At 42.7% G+C, this 20860-nt stretch overlaps 1 protein-coding gene across 2 annotated transcripts in view; it reads right to left on the reverse strand.

Moving 5' to 3' along the window:
* Positions 1-2564: 2564 nt before the first annotated feature.
* Positions 2565-20860, reverse strand: part of EXTL3 (exostosin like glycosyltransferase 3) — a 61279-nt gene continuing 42983 nt past the window's right edge. For both annotated transcript variants that reach the window (XM_029202812.1, XM_029202813.1), the window contains 2 exons: positions 15352-15480; positions 2565-3117 (listed from right to left, as the gene is read on the reverse strand). In XM_029202812.1, coding sequence (XP_029058645.1) covers positions 2908-3117; positions 15352-15480 — 339 coding nt within the window. In that variant the 3' untranslated portion in view covers positions 2565-2907. The remainder of the gene's footprint in view (positions 3118-15351; positions 15481-20860) is intronic.

Genomic DNA, 20860 nt, shown 5'->3' on the forward strand with positions numbered 1-20860 from the left:
AGACTTCCAAGCTTCATGAGTTAAAGTCTCCATTTTATTTTTTTTACAAAAAATCCAACGTAAGACCATTGTGCTCATGACTGGAAAAGGGGTGGGGCGGATGGACACGGCATGAGTATCAGAGAGCTTCCCCCTTCAAATGCCAGCACTGCAAACAGGAGCTCCCCGAGCACACACACAGGCAGGCCGCTCCTGAGGCGACCACTCCTGCACGCCCAGCGCACGGGCCCTGGCTTGAGGTGCAGGCCACACAGGCGGAGGACACGGCACAGGTGCAAAAGCCCAGAAAGGCCTGATGAGCACCTTGGGGGCTCCCCCTCATTTGGGTGCCTCTCAGTGAAGAGCAAACTGGCCAGCTGGAGAGCAAAGACGCGCCAGGCCCTGGGAGCAAAGACAGCAACGGGGGTTCACGGGACAGCCGAGGAAGCCCACGTGCGCTGCAGGGCTGTCCCGTGCTCCAGGTGAGCCAATCAGGTGGTGCAGGTGACATCTGGGCTTCCCAAGGTGACCGATCGGCGTCAAAGGCATTCGAAGCCTGGGCCGGGGCCTCTACCTAACCCGCCTTGCAAAGAGCAGCGGCCATTCTCCAGGAGAACTAACCAAGCCTCCAAAAGCTCTCACCACCCTCCCTCTCACCATGAGGAGTGTCCTTCACGAACGTGGCCAGTGTCCATCAGAGACTGCTGTCTGGAGTCCTTCAAGTCAGTGTCCTGTTCAGGTCCAAGTAGTGCCACCCTCGTCTGTGCTCTGACATCACCACCCCCCCCTACAGTGCCCTGTGACGTCATCCACAGCCGCAGAGTACCAGTTGCTCTGGATCTGCCGCCAGTGCTCAGGGACCCCGCGCTCTGGCTCCAGTGCAGGGGATCCTGACACAGCTCCTTTCTCATCAGGCCCGCTCAGAGGCAGTCTAGGAGCTCCTCACATTAAGAGAGACAAGATAAAAATAGCAGCCACATTTATAGCTCACAACACCACACTCTTTGGCTTCCCAAAGGGAAGAAGGCTACTGCTAAAAAGAATAAAGTCCAAGGTCAAAGAAGGGGGAGTTAGAAAGTTAGGAAGCGGGGGGTCTGGACCCCTTCGCTGGGCTGCTGAGCAGCAGAGCTCAATTTCCCAGGTAGCCGCCCCAGCAGGGGAACCACGGGAAGATGCCGGTGGGACTGTCCGGAGGACGGAGCCCTGGTCCTGTCCACCGACGGGGAGAGTCCCTTAGGTCAAGCGGCCCTACAGGTGGGTGTTACCCACAGGACAGAGCCTGGCTTCAAAATGATACTTGAAGAGAACCCATCTGGGGCAGGCAGGTCAGAGGAGGATGTGCCCCCTGGACACAGGAGCACAGGATGTCAAGGTCAGGGGAAGACGGAGCTGGCTTAAGGCATGTGCGTGCCCAGGACAAGGCTGAGCCTTTGTTCAGTCAGTTGTGGGGAACCTCCTAGATTCGACTTCACTGGAGGAAAGTGGGGACCAGAAATACGGTAGAGGCCACGGGCTAAATCCCTGCCAACAGCCACTAACGCCCTCTTTGTTTCCCCTACTGCTGCCACCACCCAAAAAAAAAAAAATTAGCTTACTTTTATTTCAGCCCAGGAAATAGAAATTTAAACCCAGAGCGGAACGTGGTAATGTGGGGTGTGAATGCCTGTTTCAGGCTGGATTTGAGCTTAACCTAACAAATCCTATCCTCCCACCATTCTGACACATACCAAACCTCAGGGGGTCCCGGAACCAACCCGGCGTGAGGGATCCAATAACTATAGGATGTGGGTCCAGACAGGGGTCGGGGAAGGTGAATTTCACCAAGGTATTATCCCAAGGCAGGTGCCTTGCTGTGACTCCCCGGCCAGCCGGGTGGGGATCAAAGGATGCTCGTTTGCTCTGTGGCAGAGAGAGTAGGCCGCCCTGCAACCACTCAGACCACACCTGAAGTGCAGCCCACCAGGCTTCTGTTCTCGTACATGAGAGAACCTGCAGGAAAGTCTGTAGCCAAAGCACAACATGTCTTTCAAAGGAGGGTCGAAGAAGAAGAGCCATTTGGGGGTCTGTCTGCAGGTCTCGGTCCTTCCTCAGTCTTCTCTCTCAAACAGGGGGTAGGGAGAGAGCTGGGCTGAGAACCCAGACAGCACGACCCAGCGGGGAGTCCTCAAACCCACCAAGTCCTGCACAGGGAGGCTCCACTGCCCCCAAAGGTGCAGATCCCCATACCTCTAGCTACAGAGCCCTGGTTGGCAACAGGTCTTATCTCGGGCAGGGCCCTGTAACAGGGCCACGCCCAGCCCTTTCTTGTTTCTGCACACAGATAGATGCCCCTGGGGAGGACGGAGACGATCTGTAAAGATGAGTCAGATACCAGAAGGCCAGGATCCATCTCCACCAAAATACAGACCACCGTGGTACGTCCCTCACTTTGTGAGATGGGCAGAAATGCCAAACTCCCCCTCAAATATATATATATATGTATGTGTGTGTGCATATATACATATACACGCACATGTATATACACATATGTGTATATATATACACATGTATATAAATAAGCCTCGAATGGCAAATCTGAAACTTTCTTTTTAAATAATAATAGTAGTTGTTAGTGAATTAAAAACCACAAACCAGCTGCCCTGGGCTTATGAACTGTGTGAGTGACTCTCCAGAGTCCCTGTGGCCCTCAGTGTAAGCTATCACCAGTGCCCTGTGTAGGGAGCCCTGGTGTCCTGGGACCAGGGCTCCGGCCAGTGTGGCTGATTTCAAGAGCAAGGCAGCTCTGTCCCTCCCACTCTCCCTGCCAGCTCTCCCAGCAGAGGGTCTGGGCCACCCACCCAGTGGGCATCCCTGAGGTCCTTCCACGTCTAGGGACCTCAGGAGCTGCCTCCCTCACTCTGCTCATCCTCTCCCATATGCGCAATGCCCCTAGATGAACTTGAAGCACTTGGTCTTGTCGTGGGGCAGGCGGGTCTTGAAGAGCACAGAGTCCACGCGGAACTGTGTGTACAGCAAGGGCATATAGCCGTACACCTTGACAAAGAAGTTGATACACTTGTGCCGCTCGTGAAAGTGGGAATCGTCGTGTGACAGAGCCTGAGGGCATCCTGGGCATCGGAAAGTCCACCGTGACGTCACCTGGGAGCGGGGAAGAAAGAGCACAAAGTGAGAACCACAGGTGCTGAGACAGAGACCCCAGAGCTTAACCAACCGACGCCTCCTCTTCCACGGTGACGACACCGAGTCGATGGCTACACTCACTCAGAGCAAGTCGGGAGCCAGAGCCCAGGGCTCTCTTCCTGCCACGGACAGATCTACATTATTATTAAGGACACGCTTCCAAACGGCCTATACGTAACCAATATCAAAAGCCTTGAGGTGTTCAGTGGTGCTTATCTCAGTAACACTACTTCTACTATTTATCTTGGTTGCACAGCAAGACGTAGGTATAAAGTTGTTCATTTCATCAGTGTTTTTAACAGCAAACTACTGGAAAACTACCCATCAAAAGGGGATAGATAAATCATTATAAAATACTACATGTCCATTAAAAAAGATGTTTAAGAAAGTTATATTTAAAGACATGGAAAAGTGGTCATATTATAGTTTAGTGGTTATTATTATGATGAAATTCCAAGCAATTAGAAAAGTATGAAGAATAATACAACAGCTTCACTATCAACAACATGGCAGATTAAATAACATAAACCCCCGTGAGCACAGAATCCCTGAAAAGGCAGGATGAAATACAGAAACCGTCTCTTTAAATATATTGGCTGAGCTTATAATGAAAGAAGTCAAGTCCTCAGAAGCCAAAGTAATGAAAAGGCCTGAATCCAGCAAGACAGCCAGGAGCTCGGGTTTTCATGAGGCTGGAGCGCCCACAGTCAGAAAATCAGATTGGAGACTTTTTGAAACCCTGGGACCCGGTGGAAGGCCACAAGGGCAGGAGGCAGCCCTGCAGAGAGAGGCGGTGAAGCAGCATTTCCTTCTCAGTCTGAGCTCTAAGTGGAGGAGGAAACATCCCCTCTGAGAAACTGACAACCAGAAGCCGGCCCTCACACAGCTGAGGCTAGAATTATAACCCCCTGTGTGTCCTGAAAAGCCCCAACATACTAATTTAGCTTAAATAGGTCTCAAGGAGGTAGTAAGCCAAGGCACATGGAAGAAGCAAGTACAAATCCTCTCAGACTCAGGCCTCAAAGAAGTGCTATAAGCAAAACCCCAAAGAATATGACCTCACAATCAAAAGTCACAAAAAAGGGGATGAGTCGCATGAAGGAGACTGCAGAAAGAAACAATAGAACCAGACCCCAAAACACTGCAAAACAGCAGAAATATCAGATAGGGACGGTAACAATAAATGTGTATCATATGTACAATAAAATTCTGAAAGATTACTCAAGGTTTGATGGAAGAAACAGGGACTATCAAAAAAATCCTTGTGGATATGAAAAAGAACCAAATAGGGACTTCCCTGGCGGTCCAGTGGTTAAGACTCTGCACTTCCCATGCAAGAGGCGCGGGTTCAATCCCTGGTCGGGGAAATAAGATCCCATATGCCACATGGCACTGCTAAAAGAAAAAAATTAAAAAGAAAAGAAAGAACCAAATAGGACAACAGAATTGAAAAGTATATTAAACTTACTGTGGTCACCACCTCATGATGGTTTGTAACAAATCGTTATGTTGTACACCTTAAACTTATAAAGCACTGTGCGTCAATTACATCTCAATAAAACTGGGGGGAAATAAGTATACTGAATTAACTCAGATACTCAATGGATGGGTGAAGAGAAAATTAGTGACGAAAAGTATACTAAAATTATTACCCAGAATGGAAAATATTGAAAAAAAGCTTTAAAGAAATATGAAAGCAAGATTAAGAGACATGGAAAGAGATACTGTATGATTCCATTTATATAAAGTTCAAAACGGATCCAGGAGCAGAAGACAGCCACCATTCTGGCAGCTGAGCACTCCTTCCTGCTCTGAGCCTCGCCCCAGCCTCCGGGGCCCAGCACACGCTCTGCCCTGCCCACCCCCCGCTGCAGGCGCTCAGCCTCAGGTTCTGAGCCCCGGCAGAGAGCCTCGGCCTCCGGGGTCCGGCGCTCCAGGCCGGGAGGGTTAGGCCGGGGAAGTGGGGGCAGATGCGGAAAGCGGGGAGAAGTGCAGAGTCGGGGCCAGGGCAGCAGAGGCCACGGCAGAGCACGCCCCACCCCAACACCCTCCCCTGTCTCCTTCTGTGCCGGGCACTAAATGGTGCTTTGGAATCTTCTACCTGTTGTGCCCAGTTCTGCTCAAGCCCACTTGAGGAACATGTTTTGTATTTATCCTTGTTTACCAAAGACCAAACACTGGCTTGGAGGCAGTCTCACTCCCCTGCCTCTCCAGTTAGTGAGAATCTGCGCATAGATTGGTCTAGGCTTTTTATGTGTCTCAGCCACAGAGGAACTAAACCTCTGACTCTCCCTGGTCCAGCGATCCCTGCCAGGTGTAGGGCCTTTGTAGAGAGCACTCCTCTTCTAAGGGCTCATCGGGGAGCAGGTGTAACTTGTCTGGCCTCACTCCACGTGTGTAGCCTGTGCCCTGGGCCTGGACCAGTTACGCCGTCAGCAGGGAGATGCTTGGGCTCCAGCCAGCCTTGCTGCCCCAGAGAATCATGGAACGTGTTCCGAGAATATGGGGACTAAGAGTTCCCAACCCCAGGCCTGAGGGCGCAGCTTTCTCTCATGCGGCTCTGTGTTGTATTCTATGTTATTTTGCTACCTGATCATTCTAGTTTAAAAAAAAAAAAAAGACTCAGCAAAAATTATGGAAATCTGAATAAAGGATAAACCCTGGTAATATAAAATGTATCAATATTGATTCATTAATTGGGACAAATGTACCATACTAATGTAAGATGTTAATAATAGGGGAAACTATATGGGGGTATATGGGAATTCTGCACTGTCTTCGTAACTTCTATTTTAATATCAAGAGTTTATTTTAAAGGTAAGCCATAGTGTTTAGGGATACATACTTAGGTGATAAAAGTGTAAAGAAAAACAACAATGAAGTGGATACCATTAAAGACATGACAGTAACTGTATTCATCTCCTAGGGCTGTTGTAACAAACTACCACAAATTCAGTGACTTGAGAAACCAGAAATTTACTCTCTCACAGCTCTGGAGGCTGGAAGTCTGAAATCAAGGTGTCAGCTGGGCAACCTCTCTCTGAAGGCTGTAGGAAACAACCTGCTCCACGCCCTTCTCTTAGTGCCTGCACTGCCACAGCCCTTGGCCTTCCCTGGCTTGTAGATGATGCTCCATCATCACACAGCACTCTCCCCTCAAGTGTCTGTGCCTCTGTGTCTCTTCTTACAAGGACATCAGTCGTAGTACTCTACTATGTACTTCATCTCAACTTGATTATATCTGCAAAGACCCTATTGCCAAATAAAGTCACATTCACACGTTAACAGGGGTTAGGACTTAAACATATCTTTTGGCGGGTCACAATAAACAGCCTGCCCTCTGGCCTCAAAAATTTTATGTCCTTCCTTTTATGTCCCTTTATGTCCTTCCTCTATGCAAAATACATTCATCCAGCATCTCTTAAAACTCTTAACCCATTCCAGGATCAACACTAAGTCCAAAATCTCATCCAAATACAATCAACTCAGTCCCAAATCTCTTTTAAATCGTCTAAATTGGATATGGTTAAGACTGTGGATATGGTCCATCCTGGGATAAAATTCCTCTCTATCTGTGGACACGTGAAACCTAGAGGACAATTATCTATCTCAAAAATGCAACGGTGGGACAGGCATAAGATAGACATTCTATTTCAAAAGAGAGAAACAGGGAAGAAAAAGAGGCCATGCATCCCGAACAAGTCAAAACCCCAGCAGGGCAAGTCCCCTTAGGTTTCAAGGCACGAGAGCAACCCTCTCTGTCCTCCTGGTCTGGGGGCGCAGCAGCCCTCAGGAGGTGGCCCCGTCCTCTGGAGCCAAGGGGGTGTGGTCCTGCCTCTGGGCCATTGGTGACCGCAGCAGCCCCACCAGCCTCTGAGCCATTCTTCCCATCACCTGAAGCGAGTAACACATTCTCAGCCAACTAGCTCTATCGGCCCACTTCCTGCTGGTAGAATCCCAGGAGTTCCTTCCTTCAGTTCGCCCTGTCTCTGTCCCCTTCGGCTCAAGCTCGCAGTGGTCCTGATTTCTGGAAGCTGGAAGTCAGAAATCGAGGTGTTGGCAGGGCCATGTGCTGCTCTGTGAGGGGCCCAGGAGGAATCGGTTCTACGCCTTTCTCGTTGGGGTTCCTTGGCTCACACATCACTCGCATCTCTGCCTCACGTCACATGGGGTTCTCCCTGTGTGTGTGCCTCTGGGTCTCTTCACCTCTCATAACAGGACACCAGCCATACGATTAAGGGCTCACCCTACTCCAGTCTGACTTCATTTCAACTTGACTACGTTTGCAAAGACCCTATTTACAGTTAAGATTCCATACACAAGTACTGGGATTAGGACTCAAGCATATCTATTTTTTTTTTTTTTTGGCAGGGGGAGACACAATTCAACCCACAACAGTGATTAAAACTGGGGCTGAGGAAGGAGGTTGAGATGGGGAAGGGGCATGCAGGAGCTTCTGGGGTCCTGACACCCCATGTTTAATGGGTTGTTTTATAATAATTAAGCTGTGCACTTAAATTTTATGCCTTTTTCTATATGAGCATTATATTTTACAACTTAGAAGTCTGAAAAAAATAAAGAAAATGAAGAAACAAGCAACCTGAAAATTTCTATAATCATTAAAGAAACTGAATCTATAGTTTAGTACCCTCCCACAAAAGACATGCAAAGCCCCAAAAGATGTCAAAGGTTGAGTTCTACCAAGCCTCCTAGAAAACACAATGCCAATTGTGCACAAACTCTTCCATAAAATAGAAAAAAAGGGGAACTTGCCCCAAACTTATATAATGAGACTAATTACAATTTTCGTACCAAAGCCAGAAATAAATAATACTAGAAAGGAACTTCCCTGGTGGAGCAGTGGTTAAGAATCCGCCTGCCAATGCAGGGGACACAGGTTTGATCCCTGGTCCAGGAAGATCCCACATGCCTCAGAGCAACGAAGCCCGTGCACCACAACTACTGAGCATGCACTCTAGAGCCCGCGAGCCACAACTACTGAGCCCGTGTGCCACAACTACTGAAGCCCGTGCACCTAGAGCCCGTGCTCCACAACAAGAGAAGCAACCACAATGAGAAGCCCGCGCACCGCAACAAAGAGTAGCCCCCCACTTGCTGCAACTAGGGAAAGCCCACGCACAGCAACGAAGACCGAATGCAACCAAAAATAAATAAATAAATTTTAAAAAATAATAATAATAACTAGAAAGGAAAAATCACAGGCTCACTTACTCATGAACACGAATTCAAGTAATCCAAACAAAATACCAGAAAACCAAATCCTGAAAATTATTTATAAAAAGAATTGTGACCAAATGTGTTTATCCAAAGGAAGCATGAATGTCAACACAAGAGATTAAAGATAAAACACATGACTGTATCAATGAATAGGAAATGTACTCAATAAAATTAAAGAATCATTCATAATAAAGATCCTTAGCGAATAAGGAATAGGAAGAAACTTCAATAAGCTAAAATGTAAAGCAAGCATCACACCTAATAGCACACTATCTGAAGCATCCCTTTAAAATCACGAATAAAACCAAGATGCCCGTCATCACTATTTCTATTCAATACTGTACTAGAGGTCCTGGCTACTATAGAAAATAAAATAAAATGGCTTATGAGGATTGGAAAGGAAAAAACAAAACAGTTCTTTGCATGAGGGATATATGACAGTCAACACAGAAAACCCATATCAATCAACAAAAGTTTTTAAATGGAGTTTTAGCAAGTTTCCTAGATATAAGAAACAAATGGTTCTATAACGATGAAAGAAAATGTAACTTTTGGAAAATACCATTTAAAATATCAACAAAATATACAGAATACCTAGAAATAAGTCTAACAAAAGATGTTCAGAGACCTCTATTGCAAAATTATTGTGGAACTTTATAGCCTGGGGATTATATAATATTCGATAATTTTTAAAAGATATCAATTTTCCCCATTTCACCTACAGATTCAATTCCTATCAAAATCCCAACTCTGTGTGTGTCTGTGTCTGTCTTGACAAGCTAATGATTCCAAAATTTATGTGGGAGGAGAAAGGGCCAACAATAGGCAAGACACTCTTGAAATACAGGGTTAAGTTAAAGAGGATTTGTCTTAGCAGATAAAAAAAAAAATAATTCTAAAGATATGACAATTAATGTGATTTTGGCACATGAACAATCTGGACCAACAGACCAGAATAAAAGAATCCTTAAACAGATCCACGTACACACAGACATTTGAACAATGACAGACCAGCACTGCAGATCACTGGGTATGGATGAACTAGGTGTGCAATAAAAACTGCTTAGGAGAGAAAAATGAAACTGGGACCCTATCTCACATTATACACAAAAATCACTTCCACATGGATTAATGATTTAAATACAACAGGGCAAAACCTAGAACTTTTAGAAGAGTATGGGGGAGACGTTGGGACAATGAACGTGAATAAACTATAGTTACAAGCATCAACACTGACTAAGCTCACAAACAGACTGAGTTTTTTAAAAGCTAAATGCAGAGGAATGCTTATAGTTTGATTTCATTTACATAAAGCTTAAAAATGCCGATCATTTAGAGATGAATACGCATATGGTAAAAGCATTTTTTTAAGGGAGGAGGGGGAGGGGATTTTTAAAACAAAACTCAGGATAGCAATTATCTGTGGAAGGAAGAAGCAGGCTGGGATTATGGAAGTACATGTACAATGGATGGGTATTTAAAATATTACACCTTATTTTCAGTATCATTTTTATTCCACGGGTCTTTGTTTAAAGACGGTATGTATTTAAAGAATCATATGACTATATATGTATGAAACACATGCTACTAGTTTAAAATACAGAAATGAAATGTTATGCTTAAAAAAGGGGAAGAATGTAACAAACAAGCAAACCCACCAGTTGTGTCAAATATTGACACTTTGCCCTATTCGTTTCAGATTACATATATATTTTTCTTCCTTTTTTTTTTTTTTAAGAAACAAAACATTACAAATAGAGTTATTCCTTGTGCCACCCTCCCTCCTTCCTTTCCTCTCCTGCTAGGTCATGGGGAACATGACCTTTAATTATACTTGATAAAATCAAACTTTCTTCCGAACAGATATCCCAATGTACACACCCACCAGCTCTGTACAGTATCTGCAATTTTAACACATCCTTACTAACATCTGTTACTATCACTTTCATTTCTGCCCATTTGATGTGTATAAACTATACCCCATTGTTTTACCTTACACTTCCCTAATTATTACAGAAGTTGAGCATCTTTCCACATGTTTATTAGTCATCTAGGTTTCTACTTCATTGAACTACTTTTTTACAAACTAAATGAATCAATTGAGTAGTCTTTTTTTCTCATTTGGAAATTCTTTCTCCGAGTATTAATTCTTTGTCATTTATCAGCATTGTAAACGTCCCAGTCTGTGGACATAGAGGTTTGCTGAACAAAGTTTTGAATTTTAATATATTCAAACCAATCAATCTTTTCCTCTATATTTTGCACTTTTCGTCTCTCTTTGTCTATGATCACAAAAATACTTCTGTACTTTTTGTTAGAAGTGTTAAAGCTTGCATTCACATTTGGTTGATTAGTTGATTAACCTATCTGGAATTTACTTTGCGTATGGTATGATGACATGTATTTCTGTTTCATACAGAAAACCAATTATCCCAGCATTCATTTGCAGATGCCACCTTTATCACGTAGCAAGTTTCCGCACAGGCGTGGGTCTGTGTCTAGACTCTGCTTTGTGCCACTGATTTATCTGTCAACCCCTGTGCCAATATCACCTTGTCCTAATTATGTATTTTATTACCATGTCATGGTTTCTGACAAGGCAAATCCACATCTTCTTCACTGGTGTCTTGGCTATTCTGGTCCTTTGCCTTTCGATACAAGTTTGAGGATCTGTGTGTCAAGTTTCACTCCAAACCAAATTAAACCAAATAAAGTGTCCTAACAGGATTCTGATTAGAGTTACACTGACATTTTAGACTTGGGGAGAACTGCTATCCTGATGATATGAATGTGGATGTGGTCTCTATCTCCATTTATTTAGTGGGTAACCTTATCTTACTACTGACTTCAATGGGGATCTTCTAAACTTTCACGATTCAGCGTAATATTTGCTGTAGTATTCAGGTTTTCAATAAATTCTGGAAATTCTCATATTTTTCAACTGCCCCTCCCACTTTCTCTCTAGTCTTCCCTTCCTGGTTTTATGTTACACCTTCTCCTTACAGCCTCCATGTCTCTTTTTAATTTATTTATTTATTTTTGGCAGCATTGGGTCTTCATTGCTGCATGCGGGCTTTCTCTAGTTGCGGTGAGCAGGGGCTACTCTCGGTTGCGGTGCACGGGCTTCTCATTGCAGTGGCTTCTCTCATTGCAGAGCACAGGCTCTAGGCACACGGGCTTCAGTAGTTGTGGCATGTGGGCTTAGTAGTTGTGGCTCGCGGGCTCTAGAGCGCAGGCTCAGTAGTTGTGGCGCACGGGCTTAGTTGCTCCATGGCACGTGGGATCTTCCCGGACCAGGGCTCAAACCCGTGTCCCCTGCATTGGCAGGTGGACTCTTAACCACTGTGCCACCAGGGAAGCCCCTCCATATCTCTTAACCTTTCTTATTTTCCATCTCTTTATATCTCTGTAATACTTCCTTAGAAATTTCTTCACATTTATCTTCTAGGTCATTAATTTTGTCTTCAGCTAAGTCTTATCTTTTTATCCCATTCACAGAGATTTTCATTTTAATAACTATAATTTTCATTTCCAGTTGTTCTATTTAGGTCTTTCAAACCTGTTTGTTCTGTTTTCTTTCTGAATGTCTGTCTTTCCCTGAATAATTTTAAAATTATTATTACTATTATAAATTGAGAAAGACATTAAAGTTGAATGGCCCATCCTGTTCATTACAGCTGAAGAATAACCCTCACACACAGCCAATATCAGCCATCAGAAGCCAGGTCTCTAGACTTGAAACTGAGGAGTGATCATGATCACAGGCCAGGCTCCAAGGGACACACCTCAGAGACAAAACTCTAAGGGAGTCACAACCCCCAGAGGTCCCTTCACAGGACCCCACCGGTCCCCTTCCTTCACCCTCCCACCCATCGGCAGCTCTCTAGAGCTCTTCCAGTTTACAATGAGTCACTTACTACTATTCCCACCAGCTTTCACTGAAGCAGGAGACGGATGTCAAGGCAAACAGCATCTACGTCCAGTATTCTACTTTGTTCTCCCTGTACCTAAAACTCTTCCTCCTCATCTCAGACGCCAGCATACAACCTCAGGGGGAATAGTCCCTTAACCTGCAAATGACTCCACTTTGGCACAAAAAAGTTATTTTATACTGTTGTTTTCACTGAAGCAGTGGTTTCCAAATAAACATTTTTAATCATGTAACCCATCAGTAAAAAATGTTGAGATTGCAACCCCAGTGTATTTATTTAAAATATATATATATTAATATTTATGTATTACATAATAAAACATACAAAAAATTAAGAGGAATAAAGTAACAACTGTAAGTTGAAGCCTGACTATTTACTTAAGCAATACCATGGACTGTATTTTACACGGGAACATTCCTGGTAAGTTTAGTCTAAGAGAAGTTATGCTTAGTAACAGTAAGGAAAATCATTAATAGATGTTGAGAACTTACTCAGCATTAATATTAAGAATCTTACCTATGCGTCCTCTCTCTACTTCCTTATCCCCTAAGCCAGCCATCTATCGTCTCAATGCTTTATGAATTTTTAATCCTTTATTCTGAATGAAGCCTATTTACATTCTAGATCTTTTCCTCCTCAAAAAGATAACAGTACATTATTCAAAGCAATAATATGAAATTAACTCCCTGTTTATTCAGTCAATATTGTTAAGATATTAACATTATTGAAAGAATACTGCTATCATATAAAAGTCATGCCTTCCTAATTATAACAACGGAGGGGACAGTGACAATTTGAAGTATTTAAAGCAAAAAAAATTACTATTTTATAACATAAAATAGTACATATACCTGATAAAATTAGGTAAGTTAATGAAAATATTCAGCTTAAACTGGTTCTATAATATGAAGTAAATAATAACTGGACTCAAAATTTGAGGGAATTAACTCAGAATTTGAAGACAGGCTCAACTTATTGAGCCTTTCATTTTAAAAAGTCATCCTAATCTTGAACTGTTCTTATATTTCCATAAGATCAAGAAAATTCAGAGGCTACTTACTTTTCAAGTTTTCACTTGGGAAGAATTATGTATACCATATGCAAATTATTTCCATCTCACTCTCTACACTGAAGAGATGTTTGATGAAACACTGGCCTAATAATATAACAAACACGCTTCCATGAAGATGACAAATGCACCATGTCTGTGCGTCAAGTGACTGATGATATTATGAGGTACCTAATCCCTCAGATACTTTAAATTTTCATGGATAATGTTTTCTGATCTACTAGGGAGGTATAAATAGAAAGCATACATCTTGGCTGGAGTCCAGTCCCTGGCTACACAAGAAAGGATAAATAAGGAATAGAAAACTGCACTAGTCATTAATCTCTAAGACCCTTGCCTCCCTACCTTAAAGTTTACAAAGAAGTGTGCTTTTCATTGCTTAATATCAGATCTACCACTGCACCTGGAAAACATGCTATTTTTATATAAAAAATACTATCATCATTCACAGTTTTAAAAAACACATAATCTGGGCTTCCCTGGTGGCGCAGTGGTTGAGAGTCCGCCTGCCGATGCAGGGGACACGAGTTCGTGCCCCGGTCTGGGAAGATCCCACATGCCGCGGAGCGGCTGGGCCCGTGAGCCATGGCCGCTGAGCCTGCGCGTCCGGAGCCTGTGCTCCGCAACGGGAGAGACCACAAGGGTGAGAGGCCCGCGTACCGCAAAAAAAAAAAAAAACCACAATCTGGTGCATCATTTTGCTAATTCTTCTTCTTTTGTGAGGCTTTAGCAGAAGGCTAAGGAGTCGAAGAAACTATGGGGTAATTCAGGAGTTAAGTTATAACCCTGAGCCACACTAGTGGTTACTTGGTCTAGAACTTACTTTCAAAATGTAAGAAAAATGAAATATGCACCCAATTATTATTTACTCATTGGACTAATGATATCCATGAAGGTAAACTTACTATTTTATAAAATCAAATAGTACTCTCTTTGACATTAACCTAAGGATATCAGCTGTGAATCCACAGCATAAACACTGACAGAGCCTAGTCATAAATACTATTAATTTGAATGGACAGATTCTCTAGTATTAATTGTTACAAGGCCTTTACCAGGCCTACCCTAACCCTCACCAGGGGACCTTTCACTTGTCTGAATCTGCAGTAATGACAGAGAGGGTGATGGAACTGGTCCTTCTGTGCACTAGTATGAAATTGGTTATATTATGGTCAAATCTATTCACCAACTCAAAGACAAAAAACAGAACTCAAATTTCTAGAATTTTGAGGGTACTTTTGCTTTTGTGTAAATACCTTATAAAGTACTTATGTGCCAGGCACTATTCTTAGAGCTTTACACACCTTAACTGAGAAGTTCTTAAACTGTTTGTGCCATGGACACCGCTGCCACTCTGGTTTGGCAGTCTGGTGAAGCCTGTGCACTCCTCAAATGCTTTTAAATGCATAAAATACGTGAGATTACAAAGGAAACAAGTTATACTGAAATATAGAAATGTGTGCACTTTTATTATTTTATCTTATTAAGTTAACAAGATCTACAGTAAAGTTAATAACTACCATAATTTCAAAGCAGTAATGAACATAAACAATACTTTGAGATGTGGCAACAAATGTAACATGATGCGAAAATACCTATGAGTTCCGCTGGTGACAGATCACAGTTACTGCAAATACTCTTATGAATTATAGCCTGTTTCATAACTGATAAAAAGGATAAATTCCAGTTTGAGATTAGTGAAAATTAAAGATGTAATATTTTTCCCATTCAAGTTCCAAACCCTCTGATTTCTATCCATTTACGCCTAGGAAGTGAAGAGCCCCTGTATGAACAGCTCAATTAACCCTAAGACGATCTTATTTAGTTGGTGGCGTCATCGTCCCCATTTTATGGATGAGGACTCTGAGGTATGGTTGTTACCCACTGCACAACTACAAAATAAGTGAATTAAGTACACGTGTGCCCCCAGTCCCGTAAGTGAGAGGACCTCACCTTGATGGGGGGTTTCCGAGTGATGTGGGAGACGAGGAAGTTCATGGCGATGTCCTCACAGTTGATGTATTCGTCCACCATATCTCGGATGGCCTGGGGCATCACGTAAGAATACAGGTAGGCATAATACTGTCGGGTAGAAACAGAATCACATACTTTGTCAGAGGCCACAGTTCTTTAGCTTTCAGCAAAAATATGCTCGGAAGGAAGGGTGTTGTGGTGGGAGGTGGGGTATGGCAATCACTGAGAAGCGCCACTGGCATTTAGGGAGTCGGGTCCAGGGATGCTAAACACCCTGCAAGGCAGACCTTCTGCAGTGAAGAATTAGCTCGTCCAAATTGCCCTTATCACCCGCTTTGAGAATCAAAATGTTGTGTAATCTCCTTGGTACCATAGTGATTCTGCAACAATATAAAGATTTATCAAAATAGGTGGGACACTAGTTCAGCTGAACTGCCTTCTCTCTCTGACAAAGGCAATAAGGGATACGCAAGGGGGAAAGCCTGGTTATCCTCTCAGACCTCAATAAGTCACTGAGCCATGAGACATCCGATCCCTCCGTGCTTCACTTCTCACTATTGGCACCGGCTACCCCCTGCTCCAAGCTACCATCACCTCTGGCCCGCATTATTCATACAGTCCCCTAAACAGCCTCCCTGCTGCCATATTTTCCTCCCTACAGTCCATTCTCAGCACAGCAGAGCAATCATGTTAAAACACAAGTCCAGGGCTTCCCTGGTGGCGCAGTGGTTGAGATTCCACCTGCCAATGCAGGGGACACGGATTTGTGCCCCGGTCCGGGAAGATCCCACATGCCGCGGAGCGGCTGGGCCCGTGAGCCATGGCCGCTGAGCCTGCGCATCCGGACCCCGTGCTCCGCAACGGGAGAGGCCACAACAGTGAGAAGCCCGCGTACCGCAAAAGACCAAAACAAAACAAAACAAAAAAACACACAAGTCCAACTGAGCTCATCTCTCCTTTACTCCAAACCCCTGAAAGGCTTCTCATCTCACTCAGAGTAAAAGCCTAAGTTCTTAAAGTGCCCTGCAAGGCCCACAGAATGGTTTGTGCTAGCTCAAACCTGCCAGTGAATGTCGACTGCTAAATTTTCAGGGGTTTTGTGAGACTATTTAAGAATTTTGTGAGCTTGCTATGAAAAGCAGCCATTAAAAATATAATTACATATACTTAAAATTAAATAAGTTATACTAAAAGTTACATTAAAAGCCAATAAATACCTAAAGCTCATCATTTATTAGTTAACTAATTAATACATTTTACAATTATTTATTACATTTACTGTCATCTTTTTTTTGTTTTTTAATTGTTTGGTCATGCCTCATGGCATGCGGGATCCTAGTTCCCTAACCAGGGATCAAACCCGTGCCCCCTGCAGTCGAAGTGCAGAGTCTTAACCACTGTACCGCCAGGGATGTCCCACATTAACTGTCATCTTGAGGCTGTTTATGTCTATCATATCTGTATGGTGAAAATACTATACAACTGGCATGGACCTGCCCATCTCTTCCAAACACCATGTTCATTGACTCATACTGATAACTTGAACTCGGCCGTGGTAAGAATATTTACACCACAGAAATGGGCAAATGCCATAAAACAGCAAATGTTAATGGTGATGTGTTGCAATATGCTGACGATGAACAGGTGAGGTGCCTAATAAAACCTTGCTACCTTAAATAGTAGAATCTATATAGCGAAATAATCATAAAATTTTTGTACCAAAAAGTGGTTTGCTGGTTATCTTGTGGCAAAGTACTTAAGAGATGGTGAACTTAAAAGATGAATTACACATTTTTCTTTTACAAAAAGACAGGTGATTAAAATCTGTGTACCCTTTAAATGGCCAGTGACTGTCATCAGTAAGCTAATGAGAGTATTTATTAATTGAATACAATCCATATCTTTATCAAGGGAAATGTGACACTATAAAAGAAAAAAGAAAGAACTGACTTAAAAATATATGGAGAAAGCATTATGAAAACAAATGTTTAGAAGTATTGCCACTATTATGTGATTTTTTCATGCCAAAAATCATTTTTAAAATATAGAAAAACTTTTGCAACCTGTTTAAAAATCTTCTAAATGAAAAGTTTCAGTGAATTTAGAACCTACTCTAAAATATAAAAATGTAACATCTTCTCATTAGTTTGCTAAAAAAAAACTGAACGCATCGTAGAAGATGGAAATTCTAGTCCAATTTCAACAAAATGCTACCAAATTGGTGGATAAGTATCACAACTTAGGAAGCATGGCAATAAGGTATTTCTTCCAGGGGCAGTGATTAAAACCAAGTATCAGAAATATGCTTAATTTTGGATATATATACACTACCAAATGTAAAACAGATAGCTAGTGAGAAGCAGCTGCATAGCACAGGGAGATCAGCTCGGTGCTTTGTGTCCACCTAGAGGAGTGGGATAGGGAGGGTGGGAGGGAGACGCAAGAGGGAGGAGATATGGGGATATATGTATACATATAGCTGATTCACTTTGTTATACAGCAGAAACTAACACACCATTGTAAAGCAATTATACTCCAATAAAGATGTTAAATTTAAAAAATACATGCTTAATTTAGAAACAGACCTATGAGTTGCCATAATACACAGTGTCGAATCAAGATTTTCAAAAATAATAAAGCACATTCAATCATATTGCTTTCACTAAAATTTAAGCATTTAGTGAGAATATTGTTGTGAAACTCTTTCATCTTTATCTCAACCTTATAAAAATTTCTGTAAGTACAGTAGTATGCATATTATAATTTATAAATAAATATATACATTTGTGAGATACCAAGGTATTTTACTGATAGGCACTTAGGATAAAAAAAAAAAAACTTGATTGCTCTAGATTAGGGATGACCAACTTAGTTGCTTTCAAGGGCCAAACAAGGAAGGCAAATAAATAATAGACATGTTAAAGAAACGGGTGTAAGAAAAATACAGTCACGGGACAAGTAAGCACACACGTGTCCTCCTCCAGGGAACGGTGGCTATGCAGCTCCAGCCAGCTGGTGCCAGGCAGGAACCCTGCTCCAGTATGACCTGATCTCCATTTTCATTGAGGTCCAGATCTTTTTGTAAAATTCTGATTTTTAAAACCTGGCAGTGTATGGGACATCACCAGGGGGCTAAATAAACATCTGTAACCACAGAAGGCTTCAGGGCAGCTAGTTTGTAAACCTTGCCCTAGATTTTCAAAGAGAAACAAACAAACAAACCTAAGTTTTATTAAGTCAATTATTTATTACTTAAAAGTAAAGGGATCTGGGACTTCCCTGGCGGTCCAGTAGGTTAAGACTCTGTGCTTCCACTGCAGGGGATGCGGATTCGATCCCTGGTTGGGGAACTAAGATCCCGCAAGCTGCGCAGCGCGGCCAAAAAAAAAAAAAAGTAAAGGGATCTATTGTTATTTTTAAAGAGCAAGCAGAGATTTGATAAGGTAGACTTTCCAGAAGACAAGTAAATTCTCACGGTGTGAGTATGCACTGCTAAAACTGGGGGCTCTTTCTCAAATGACCAGTGTGAAAATAAATGACTCCTAGTTAGGTGTGGTTTCTCAGCCCGATGCTTTCTAATTCTACTCACAGCCCAACCAAAGCCCACAAGTTTGGAAAATAATCGTGAGAGCCAAGTTCAAGAATGGGATGAGCATAGCAGCTTCACACATTAAATTTTAAAAAGAAAAAAAAAAAAAGTGAGAGTGTAATGACCTCTTAAGGCTGGTTCAAAATGCTCCCAGTAAGATGACTTTTAAGGTAAAACTGAGGAGACTTGCAAGATGCCACCTCTGAGATGTGAAATACATGAGGGACAAAAGATTTGAAGGTGGGGTGCGGGGAGAGATAATCAGCTTTTTGGGGAAAAGTTCAGCTTGAAGTACCAGAGGGACATACAGGGGATGTCCTGAAAACAATTAAATACACGAGTAAAGCTCTCAAGGAAAGGCCTTGGCTGGAATATAAGGACGGAAATCACCAGCTTACGGATGCTAAGAAAAGCCACAAGACACTGAGAGTACAAGAGAACATTTAAGGAAAACACAAAGTAAGAAGAGCACTAGACAGCTATATATAAAATAATCAACAAGGACCTACTGTAGAGCACAGGGAACTCTAACTCTGTACTACAGTATTCTGTAATAACCTATATGGGAAAAGAATCTGAAAAAGAATAGATATATGTGTATATATAACTGAATCACTTTGCTGTACACCTGAAACTAAAACATTGTAAATCAACTTACGCCAATATAAAATAAAAATTAAATTAAAAAAAGAAGAGCGCTAGACAGAAGTAGAACCCTGTGATACTTTAACAATTACAGGGAGACAGTGTGCTGGATGGGTCTTCCAGGAGGGCATGGAGCGGAGATCAGGGTGATGGGCCAGGTGCTAACATCTTTGATGACCATGAAGGGATGATTAGTAGGAGGCTGGCAGACGGAGCAACAAGACAGACACCATGAACCTCAAATGAGATTTTACATGACAGGTGAGAAGTAATTGTCTAGAAGTGTCACCAGTAAGCAGTGCAAATGGTTCTCTACACCTTGCTCCAAAGTACAAATCGGGGGAAATGAGTAGCCTCAATCACTGGCCCTGGAAGGAATAAAAGGAAAGCACTGTCCTCAGAGACAAGTCAGGTTTCAATCAGATCAAGGAGATGGAGGAGGTGCACTGTGAAGTGGGGGGTGTAGGCAGTTTGGCGATCTCAAAACAGGGATTCTTCAGAACCCAGAGGGAGGACTTGGGAGGGAAGGTATAGTGCAGCACTAACCAACAGAAATATACTGAGAGTCACAGTTGTCATTTTAAATTTTCTAGTAGCCACGTTTTTAAGAAATAAAAAGAAACAGTAAAATTAATTAGTAATATATTTTATTTTACCCAGTGTATCCAAAATAATTGCACTTTCACATACAATACAAAAAATTACTGACACAGTTTACACTCTTTCTTTCACGCTAAGTTTTCAAAGTCTGCTGCGTACTTTATACGTGGAGCACATCTCAACACTGACTAGTCATATTTCAAGTGCCCAGTAGCCACATGTGGCCAGTGGCTACTTTACAGAACAGATGACATGTAGAGGGAAGATGAGTCAGGAGCAAGAAAACAGAACAGTTTAGCAACAACAGTACAGGAGAGGAGTAATGACTGGAAGGATTTGCACAGTGAATTTTCAACGAAAACCAGGATGCGAGGCAACATGAAAATTAAAAGCTCTAAGGAATCAACTAGAACTTGCAGAGCCCCAACAGACAGAGGTTTGTGGTGGGGCTTGGGATAGAGGTGGTTGAGTCAGAAGAGGGCCAGGTTCAGCCTTCTGTTGACCAGGTCATGTCTGGAATGGTTGTGGGGAAACTGGACAACATTTTGGCCCAATGCCCTCAATTTTACAGAGGGAGAGCCAGTGCCCGGGAAGATATACTGATTTTCCTATTGACCTATGTGCAATTATACAGACAGCCTTCTCATCCGGACT

This window comes from Monodon monoceros, unplaced genomic scaffold (assembly GCF_005190385.1).
Source record: "Monodon monoceros isolate NGI ecotype Baffin Bay Population unplaced genomic scaffold, NGI_Narwhal_1 Super_Scaffold_5, whole genome shotgun sequence".
Lineage (NCBI taxonomy): Eukaryota > Metazoa > Chordata > Mammalia > Artiodactyla > Monodontidae > Monodon > Monodon monoceros.